Source organism: Onychostoma macrolepis, chromosome 07 (assembly GCF_012432095.1).
Source record: "Onychostoma macrolepis isolate SWU-2019 chromosome 07, ASM1243209v1, whole genome shotgun sequence".
Lineage (NCBI taxonomy): Eukaryota > Metazoa > Chordata > Actinopteri > Cypriniformes > Cyprinidae > Onychostoma > Onychostoma macrolepis.
In genome coordinates this window covers 15,999,955-16,011,689 of record NC_081161.1, presented here as the reverse complement: position 1 = coordinate 16,011,689, position 11,735 = coordinate 15,999,955, and the positions used below count along the sequence as shown (strand labels likewise).

The following is an 11,735-nucleotide window of genomic DNA, read 5'->3' as shown; positions in this document are numbered from 1 at the left end:
AAAGTCCCCGCCTCTTCTAGAGAGAAGAGAAAAGCAGACTTCACTCGAGGATGTTGAGATGGTCAGCAGATACAACAGGACCAAACATCTAGAGGCTTCGCTTCACATACATTGTTTTAATAAGTTGCACTTGAAATCAAAGCATTTGCGCGCATCAGTAGATCAGATTGGCTTGGATAAGAAATATTGCTCTTCCTGGGACAAGCATTTCACACTGGTCTTTCAGCTGATCCTGCAGGAACTCACACATCTCATCTGAAACAAGCTTTTGCATTGGGAATCTGATGCGTACTGGTGATCTCCAGAGGACACTGACTATCCAAGAACGGTCTGAGAATTCGTTTTCATTTTAACCAAACAAACAAAAAATAATAATAATAATGCAGGTCATTCTGTTGGTCTCCGTCGTTTTTATTTGCGTCAAAGCTGCTCTCGCGGACACTAAACTGAAGTGTCCCGAGCGCTGTGATGTGAGTAAGTGTCCGAGCCCAAGCTGCCCCAGCGGCTATGTGCCGGACCGCTGTAACTGCTGTCTGGTGTGCGCACCGGGGGAGGGAGAGCCGTGCGGCCGCAAGACGACCTGCCCTGCGGGGACGGGCTGGAGTGCAAGCACCCGTCTGGAAAAAGACTGTCCAAAGGCGTGTGTCAGTGCAGGTACAGCAGTAAAGTGTGCGGCAGCGACGGGAACACGTACGGTAACATCTGCCAGCTGAAGGCCGTGAGCAGGAAAGCGCTGCAGCAGGGTCTGCCCGCGGTCACCAACCTGCACAAAGGACCCTGCGAAAGCAAAGGTAAGTGATTTGTGTATAGCAAGATGAATAACTTTATACATCAAAAATGATTTGTGTCTTAATTTATGCTGAAAGTTTAATAATTGAATAGGTTTAAACCGGTTTAAACACAGAAATAGGCTACTACAACAGTATTGTTAGTGCTAAAATCATAAATTAATACAGGCCTGCCTTAAACGTTGTAAGAATCCTTTTTTGGCAATTATTTAAGTAAGTTGTTAATTATCCATAGTGGTGTAGCAAAAGTTATCACCAATACAGTAATAGTAGGACCTAATAATGGAATTGTGGTCACTGTGGTAAATGGGAGGGAAAGGAAGGATGGGATGTTTGTAAGGGAAGGACGGGATGTATGACATAAGACTAAAATCTCTTCATTAGCTTCTAGAATGCCAAATACTCTTAAATAGGCAAGCCTGCCCCATACCTTAGCAATTTAAATGGGGAGGTACCATATGTTTCTGGGTCATTCCACAAAAGGTGCTGTCCCATATTAACTTGTGACCACCAGCCATGTTACTTTTATATAGCCTATTATAATCTATATAGATGGCACAATGCAATGTATGTATAACCGTTGAAATATATTCTTTGTTTGAGTTATAAAATCCTGAAAAATATATTTGTAAAAATCCAGTTTTATAAATGAAAGAAGCAATTTATACACTCTAAAAAATGCTGGGTTAAATACAACCCAGCGCTGGGTGAAATATGGACAAACCCAGCAACTGGGCGGTTGGGTGAAATGTTTAAATTTGACTTGTGTAAATAAAACAGTTGAGTGAGGTTTTGTCAAGTTCAAGTAAAGTCACATTTATCAAAGCAGCGTCACAGTATTAAGCAGGAAAATAACAGTGTTAATGATGCCAGGTTCATTGAAAGAATTCAGTCCAGCTGTACAGCAGCTCTATAGAGTTCAGTTCAAGTCAGTTCACTGTTGATTCAAGTAAATTCAATAACAGTGTCAATGTTGCAAAGTTAATTATAAAACAGATTCAATTCAGGTATAAATCACCTCTACTGGTGACAATAGAGTCAATACTCAGCTCAAACCAGTTTGATGTTAATTCAAATAAGTTCAATAACTGTGTCAGTGTTGCAGTGTTCATAAGTTATGAATAGGCAGATCTACAAAAGACAATAGTTTTACTATGCAGCTTAGTTCAGTTCAAGTTTTGTTTTCATCCAATAGTGTGAGTGCAGTTTACCTCAATTCTGGGGGCTAATTTTGTCCCTATAAGTATAATTAAGTTAACACACACATACACACTGTGAGTCCACTGTGCTTTGTGTGTCATACTGCATTCAGAAGATAACATCCTTGAGCTCCTGTAGTGACCACCACATATCATAACTCCACTGATAACCAAAAGACCAATTGCGAGTATTTTGAAAAATGGGACTGTGACCTCACTTTACGTGCAAATGGCAGCTGCAGAGAAGTTTGGAAAATAGGGCTGCTTTGTGCTCTGCAGACCGGGCATGATTTCCTGTGGGGATATCAGTGGAGGTTGCCCTTTTGCTCTGATTTTGGACAAGACCTCATTACCAACACCCTATCCTTTATCATTTTTAAAGGAAATATTAAACTGCTTCCAGATCAGCAGTAAAAAGTTATTTCAGTGGTGACAGGAAAAGGGAGGAGGCACCTATTGGAAACGGTACCACCTCTCTGGAGACCCGTTATCAGTGTGAGGTGACCTAGAATTGAATTAAAAGGCTATCGATGGGGTGAAATGATCAAGAGATCAAAAGATGGGCTTTTTAGGTCAAATATTTAGGTCAGTTAAAAAATGATTCAGCAAAACCAGGTTTAAAGACGCCCGTCTGGTAGCAATCATTCACCCATTAGTTACTGTTGGCCCCTGCAATGCCACTGGCCACACTGGTGTATATATTTGGTGAAAAACCCGGTAGTGAGGCAAGCAGCAAAACTGTAAGCAAAAGAACCCACAGAAAAGCCCATGGCTATTTGGAGGGCAGCAAATACTTATAGCATTAACTGTCACATAAATTATAGTCTATCATTCCATACAATTTAGGCTACTAAGTCAAAAACCTCAAAATAAAACCCTAACCTTTGCAATCACTGTATTAAGCAACAGATGCTGCCCATCATCTTTCCACCGGATTGTGTGATCAGCTGCTCTTCTGATGTCTCGTCTCTTCACCACTCCAGACTGGAAAAAATGAACGAGGAAACTATTTAGAACATATTTATATTGGACATTCATCTTTGGTCTATGCTTGGCCAACTTTGGGTCGAGTGACATTTCTCGATATTGTATGTGATTGTCTAAATGAATTTGCACACATTGCCATTGGAAGTTGACTTACTTGGCAGTCGTGAAATCTGAGAGGTCACGGCTCCCTGATGCAGCTCTACTGGAATGTGCTTTTATATGGGGTGTTGCATTTGATTAATGATTAACAGTTGAGTGTAATTCATTGCATGCTTATTTTGGTTTCTCACAGCTTCCAAATTATAAAGCTTAAATATGTTCATCCAGAAAGCCAGGAATAAAGCTTTAGAATATATATTGATGTTATTTGTCTTATATATTTACTTATATAAGCTTATGTATTTACACTTTACCATTCAAAACTTTGGGGATTTTTTTTACAGATATGACAAAAAATATATTTATAATTTTACAAAAGATTTCTATTTCAAAGAAATTATTTTCTTTTAAACTCTCAACTCAGAATCCTGAAAAAATAAATAAATAATGGATCACAGTTTCCACAAAAATATGAAGCAGCACAACTTTTAGCATTGATAAAAATGAGAAATGTTTCTTGAGCACCAAATCAGCATATTAGAATGATTTCTGAAGGATCATGTGACACTGAAGACGTGTAATGGCTGCTGAAAATTCAGCTTTGGCATCACAGAAATTGTTTGCATTTTAAAATAACTTTTAAACACTTTTAAAAACAATTGTAATAATATCATAATATTACTTTTTTTTTCTTGCTCAAATAATTGCAGTCTTTTGAGCATAAGAGACTCAAAAAACATTTAAAAAATGACTGACTCCAAACTTTTAATACAATTTTGGGTTAAAATTTTCATTATTGTCTCTGTATTAAGCACATTTTGCATTTAACCTCTAAATAGACTGCAACCTATCTCTTAATTATGCCATAGACAAAACTTTAATTGTTAAACAAAACCAGAGCCAGAGATCAATGCAGAGAGTTTGCACAATGTAAGAACAATGTAAGAGATGACCATTAGGTGTAGTACTTCGAGTGATAAACTGAACTAAACTAGTTTTTAAAGGGTCTTGATTCTTTAATGACTTCAAATTTTAGGTTAGTAGGACAACCAGGGTGTGCACACAAAGGAATGATGGCTGTGCCAACACGGTCACAGGAAACAGCAGTCAAGGGAAAAACCACCCTTATGTTTGCAGAAAATAACATGCCCTAATTACTAGGACTTTACACACTGAACACACTTTCATCATTCTCTTCTATACACATACTGCATACCCAGCACAAGTCAAGCATGCACAAGGATAAAAGCCACCTAGTGATTTTAGACCCAATTATAGAGGAACATTTCCTGTGTGTGAAAAGACTTTCTCCAACTACCATCTGAATCTGCAGGAACGTTTTTAAACACTGCATGCCTGCTAATCATGCCCTCTTGAGCCAGAAAAGACAGTAAATAGACAGTAGCTGCAATACAGAAGAAAACATAGAGCTGGTTTTGACTATTTTATACATTGGAATTATTAACATGAGTAATTCTTTCTGCTAGTATAGGTCCTACACACCCCAGCAGCCCGAGGTACAAATTCAACTTCATTGCTGACGTGGTGGAGAAGATCGCCCCTGCTGTGGTGCACATTGAGCTGTTCCTAAAGTAAGCCCAAACACTTGCAAACACTTTCATGGTGTGGCAGCCGTCTGTACGGCGCTTTAAAACTGTGGGGAAGTGAGGAAGGTGCTTGGCAAACACAGCTGTGTGAGGGTCACTGCTTTTGCGGTGTGAGCACAACTGCTTTTGCCAAGGCTAGTCATTTCTGAATAATGTGAGAGAGTGTGGCATGGAGACACTGGGTAAACAAATGTCTTATATTGCGTATGTCTTTATAGGAACATATATATATATATATATATATATATTTGTGGTGAATTAATGTTTTGAAATACAATAAAACCTTCAAGAAAAAAGTGTGCTTAATTGCATTGAATGTGCACTGATAGTGTACTTCAAATCTAAAAAAAACATATTAACCAAACTGGTCCCCATTTATATTTGGTGGCCTTAACTATTACATCAAAAAATAAGTATACAAAACACTTATTGCAAAACACTTTTGCTGCTATTGAGGTGGGATACGGGTAAGTTTAGGGACCGGTTTGGTGGTATGGGTAGGTTTAAGGTGTAAGGGATGGGTCAACAGTGTAATTATAAGTGTAATTGCAGAAATTAATTACAGATGAAATTACATGCAGGTATTTTTAAAATATAAGTAAAAACATGTATGTATAAGTGCATTGTATCAAATTATTAATTTAAATGTAAGTACATACAGTAGTAGTTAAGGCCACTTAATATAAAGTGGGACCAAAAAACTGCATTTGCAAATAATATAATATTATGGGAATAAAAGCTACTTATGTGTATGATTGTTTCTTATCACAATGTTATAATACATGTTAATTAAAAGTTTTACTTTAAAGTACCTTACTTTACATTACATTTTAATAAGCTTTTTTTCATGCTTTAAAGAAGTGCACTTACTTTAACATACTAAAACACACATGACGTACTTGATTACACATGAAGTGTACTTGATGCAACGTGTACTTCAATATTAAAGTTAATATATTTTAAATGTTTAAATATTTTAAATGTTCTAAATTGCAAGTATATTTTAGAAATGCAATAGAAAATAAAAAGATATACTACTAAACCAAGTTTTACTACTCAACTTTAAAGTACTTAAAAAAGTGTTCTTAGTTTAGTTAATTGCATTTCATATAAACTTAAACTATAATACATTTTCATTGATTTGCTGTTAATAGTGCAGTTAAGTTTGCACTTGCAAAGTAGATTCTAATGTACAGTATGTTATTTCAAAGTAGTCTTTTTGAAAGAATGCTGAAGTGTACTTTTTCACAAACATAGGGTATACAAAAAAAGTAAGAAAGAAAGAAATTTAAGATCAATAGTGAATGTAAAAAAATTCTATGCAAATGTATGAAACTAAATAACGAGAACTTTATATTTTCGCTTTTGCCCCCTAGCCACCCCCTCTTTGGCCGGACGGTTCCGCTGTCAAGTGGTTCAGGTTTTGTTATGTCAGAGACCGGGCTGATCGTGACTAATGCTCATGTGGTGTCCAGCACCACACCTGTTTCGGGTCATCAGCGACTCAAAGTACAGATGCGTGGTGGGGATGTGTATGAGGCCACTATCAAAGACATCGACAAGAAGTCTGACATTGCCACTATCAAAATCAATTCGCAGGTAAGACAAAACTCTTCTTATTGTCTTTATAATACAAGATGTCAAAATGTGTTCACTCAACTACTTCCTTTGACCCGTTTGGCAGAAAAAGTTGCCTGTTTTATTGCTGGGTCACTCGGCAGACCTGCGCCCGGGTGAGTTTGTGGTTGCTATCGGCAGCCCGTTTGCCCTGCAGAACACAGTGACGACAGGAATAGTCAGCACTGCACAGAGAGATGGGAAAGAACTGGGTCTCCGTGACTCAGACATGGACTACATCCAGACTGACGCCATCATCAACGTAAGACACTGAATAACCAGAACAACACATGTTATGAGTCTTACTCATACTTACTGTTGCATAAGAAATCCAGACAGCCTCTGAAATTCATTTCTGAAATCATATTGCATTCAAGAAGTAATGCGTATGTATTGAACATAACTTCAGTTAGTGAACAAAAATATAAATTGTGAAGAAAAAACCCTTTAAAACAAAAAAAGTCAAAACCTTATCATATTTTGCTAATGGTTATGTTGCTTCCTTTTTGATTTTCAGAACTTTGATAGAATTTTTATACTTGCTTATTTATTTAATTCCGACAGTTGGTTTTCATCAGTTTTAAACAGGGCTGGACCGGGACAAAAAAATCACCCAGTACCCCTGATCCTCCTCTCTCCTCCACTTCTACAACCTGGCTTGACTAGATAGAGAGATGATTAGTTTAGGTACAGTGGTGGCCAAAATTGTTAGAACACTTGGCATATTTAAGAGGTTTCAGTTGTTTTTGTTGAACTGGCCATTATAATACCCATAAAACGAACTCCTGCCAGAACTACCTGCAACGGAACATTGAAAATGATGGACTGGCCCCCTCAAAGTCATTGAGCAAATTTGGGGCGAGTTGGAAAATAAACTGGACAGAACTTTTTTACATTCAAAGGAAAGCCTTTGGCTTGAGTTGCAGAGAAGGCATGGGATAAGATTAGTGTTGAAGTTCTCAGGAAATATATTGACACTATGCCAGAGAGATGTGCTGCTGTAATTGCTGCAAAAGGTGGATATACCAAATATTAAAGTTAAAAGTGGATTAAAAGAGTATGACTCACTTCATCTGATGTTTTGGAGGCAAAAAAGTTCAATATTTTCAGACCTGTCTATTCTAAGAATTTTGGCCACCATTGTATTTATCTGACAAAGGCTTGCTAAAATCTGTACAATTGAAACCATACTGGTAATGAGTAGAGCTGTTTTCCCCCCCCAACATTTAATGCATGGAGTCTTTATCAAATGATGATCACCGAAGTCATCAATGGCCAATGCAACACTGACAAAAATATTAGCTAGTTAGGTAACACTTTATTTCGATAGTCCACTTTAGACATTCTACTAACAGTAAGTAACTTTTCAACTACATGTCAACTAGCAGTTATTAGAGTATTAGTAGACTAATACTCCACAACATACAACATACTGACTATGAGAAACTTTGCAAGTATATGTCAACTTATTCTACTAACCCTAAACCTACCCTACTGAGAGTTAGTAAACGTGTAGTTACAAATTAATTATAATTGGTTGACATGTAGTTGGCATGTAGTTACAAAGTGTAACCGCTAGTTACAGTAGTGATATTGTAGTCCTTCAAAGTTACGACTGTTTGAGGAAACTAACCAGTAGCTATCTAAACAAACAACGCCAAATAGTTTCTGTTGAGCTGAGTAGTTACTTTGGTGAAATTTAATTAACAGTCATCATCTTTATGGCGCACACACATTAGGACAGGTTACCTCCTTCTTCACTCCCTGTGAGTCCCTGTTATCACAAGGCTACTCCTTATCGATTTAACAACGTTGTTGTTCTCCTCCTCCTCCTGCCTGTCTCTTTGGACCTTTTGGCCCTTGGAACAGAACAAGCCTGTTCGCCATAGCGTGCCACCTACTCTTTTACTTGATTATTCTGCTGCACAAACGTTGGCACTGCTGATGTTACAATAAACATGTCCAGAATCTTGGCACATTTGGCAGCATCCACCTCCAAACTTTTAAGCTTCCTATCCTGGAGTTTTTCAGCACCACCTTTGCACATCGGTCATTTCATTCTGTGGGCAGGAAGGGGCAGGAAACTTTATCAACTTTTTTACAAACCCATGGGTCGCTGTCCCTGCATGATGGCAATCATGTCCTGCAGTCCTTGGCAAAAAAACAGTATATCAGCCCCAAATTGTGTTGCCCACTGGGAAGACGCCCATTATGCCAGATTACCAATCCAGCCCTGGTTTTCAATTTATGTTTTTGTTCAATGCTTGAAAATTGATGTTCAGTACTTTTGGTACAAATCTAATCCCATTTATATAAGGTATGTAAACTAGTTTTGAGCATTGATAATTAACATTAATTATTATTTCCCTTTCAATTCTGACAAATGGTTCTTAGGTTTTAGAGTGGAAGCTATTAATCTGAAGTCTCAGATTTTTACTTCATTTAAAGTTTTGAGTTTATATTTTTGTTCAATGCTTCAACATTTGTGTTCAGTAGTTTTGGCATGAATGTAATCCTAGATAATGTATGTGTAAAATTGTTTGAGAACCAACAATTAACATTATTTTATTTTTTCTCTTTTTTTAGTATGGGAACTCGGGTGGACCACTCGTTAATTTGGTAATTATTTCATACTGAGTTTTAGTTTTATGGCTTTTTTTTTTCATGTTTTTACAAATCTGTATAAAAATATCCACTCTTTTCTATAGAATTTGAATATTAAATTTCAGTCTGCTTCTCAAAAATTCACCTGTTGCAAATTCACAATGTGTCATTCCAAAGGCGTTCAAGTTTGGAATGACACATTGGAACAATACAACGACAAACATACTGATACTGTATTGAATTTTTCTTCTTGTTTTGTCTTCTATAAGGATGGGGAGGTGATAGGAATCAACACCCTGAAGGTAGCTGCAGGAATCTCCTTTGCCATTCCTTCAGACAGGATTACACGCTTCTTAAATGATTCATTGGGAAAGCAAAACAAAGGTACATGAGGCAACTTTTGTACAAGGGAATTTGTAGTGAGGTCAGAATATGAATCATTTGATACCAAACATATGTTTTATTTTTGAGAGTCATCCTTGTAGGATTAAATGCGTTAACGCATTTACATATTGTTTTAGAGCCAAGATCATTGAAGAAGCGTTTCATTGGAATCCGAATGCTCACCATCACAGAAGCGTGAGTGTCCTTCACTACAGACGCTAATACACAACACATGTAAATGAACACCACAGTTCTGTTTAGTGATTGTGTGTGTGTGTGTGTATGTGTCTGTCTCCTCCAGACTGGTGGAAGAGCTGAGGCAGCAGAATCCTGATTTCCCTGATGTCAGCAGCGGGATCTATGTCCATGAGGTGGTTCCTCACTCCCCTGCTCAGAAGTAAGCATCAGACAAACCAGATGCTCTTTGGTCTTTCTGTTGTGGTTGTGCTTCAGAACTCCAAGCCAAATAGTTTATCTCTGTCTGAGCTGAGTGGATAACAACATATTGAAGGTCACAATTAACTATGAAATGACAGATTTGTATTATACAAGTTTATGTAATGAATCTGTTTAGAACTGGGCGATATGGCAAAAAATAAAATCTTGTTTTTTTTTCAAAATGTTTTATTGATTCAAGATAAAGATTTTGATTTATTAACATGTAACTAGTCAACTTAAAAATGTAACTACAACATGATTCAAATAACATTTTTAATAACATTTAAAATTTTAATAATTTAACTCAAATTTTGCTCCTCTCTGTGTCAATTATTTTACAATTAGATCTTTATGTTGTCCCTTACAAATTCAAGTAGACACTGATGTATAATTTCTCCAAATGTGTTTCAGAGGGGGCATCAGAGACGGTGACATTATCGTTAAGTTAAACGGAGAGCCTCTGATGAGCAGCAGCGACCTGAAGGAAGCGCTCAACCAAGACACGACTCTGCTGCTGGAGGTGCGCAGAGGCAACGACGACCTGCTCTTCAACATTGAGCCTGACGTCATCATGCAGTGATCTATTCCAAATGTGAACCATCGAACTTTACCCAAAGACATTGGTTTTATCCTATCAGTCATGCGCTGTCATGGCCAAAGGAATGTCTAACGGTGGATCCATCCACAAAACAAGGACCTCTTTTACAAGCTGAGAGGAATCTAACCTTGAGCTTTTGCAGTCTTGGTCAAGTCTGCCCAAGAGATTTTATATGAAAGGCATTTCATAACAGCACACTCTCTTTGAAGCAGGTTTGAAGCGGAGAATGATTTTGTTCATTATGAAAACTTGCAGTACTGTATTTTGTAGAAGAAGACAAAACTGGTGATATTTTATAGCCAATCCACAATGAATCCACAATGATATGTTAAGCTGGGAAAAGCTTTTTAAGTTGAAATTTCAATAAGAAATATATATATATAAAACAATATCTAATAAATATTATAAATACACAGAACCACCTCATAAATAATAATAATAATAATAATAACGAGTAAAATATATATATATATATATATATATATATATATTTTTTTTTTTTTAAATCTTATAGATTAGTATGTGGATTCTCCTCTTGATAAATGTCTCAACATTCATTGCTGAAACTTCATTGTGGCACCAGTGGCAAGAATCAATTGCTGTGCAAGATAAATTTTATATAATTTGTACAGAATGACTGTCATGATGAATGACATTTTATGGTCATTTTGTCCAATCAAATGTGTGCTCTTTATATGCAGATATCAGAGTGAGACGTCTTCTGTTCATGTAATCTGTTTATCAGTCTGTATATGCTCATGTTCCTGTTTGTCTCAAATGTCTACAGTATATTGTATGTCTTGATTACAATGTCTTTACAATGATTACAAATATGCTCATATAATTTTTTGGTTCTCTTCAGCTGGATCTATGAATGTTGGACCTATGAAATAAAACTTTCTCAGAAAAGAGTCACATGGCAGATTGGTGGATGATAAATGCTGAGTTTTAACAGAGCAGTCAGTTAAAAGTTTTTTTTTAAAGAAGGGCCTAAATCATATTATTTGTGTTAGATTATGTAAAAAAAAAAAGGCAAGTTAACTGACACTGTCAGGTCTAATGATTCATGATTAGTCAGCGTTTGGGTTGGAAATTCACAGATCCAGAATACCGTCAGAACTTTCCAGTACACAAAGCTTTTTCTCCAGTCCTCACTGTCTGGACAGGACCTGTGGATGACAAAATCCAGACATGACACACGGCTACACACTTTAGGCAACGTAGGATGATTTTGCAGCTTTATTTTATTGACTGAAGTAGGCCTGTCTCTATGAAAAACACCATCCAGATCAACGCTTTCAAAAAAAAACCCTCAGTGCCATTATCTTTAAATCTTTAATATACTTTATTAACATACAAGGTGTTCACATCCCACTTTGTGAACATATTATGCACAGCTGTATGCCATAATTTG

At 36.8% G+C, this 11,735-nt stretch overlaps 1 protein-coding gene across 1 annotated transcript; it reads left to right on the top strand.

Moving 5' to 3' along the window:
* Nucleotides 1–2: 2 nt before the first annotated feature.
* Nucleotides 3–11,225, top strand: htra3b (HtrA serine peptidase 3b). The gene is given in 10 exon segments (XM_058782051.1): nucleotides 3–573; nucleotides 576–791; nucleotides 4,566–4,665; nucleotides 6,057–6,279; nucleotides 6,365–6,559; nucleotides 8,884–8,916; nucleotides 9,171–9,285; nucleotides 9,423–9,480; nucleotides 9,587–9,682; nucleotides 10,135–11,225. Coding segments are annotated over 10 exon segments (1,398 nt in total). The 5' UTR covers nucleotides 3–380; the 3' UTR covers nucleotides 10,304–11,225.
* Nucleotides 11,226–11,735: the final 510 nt, after the last annotated feature.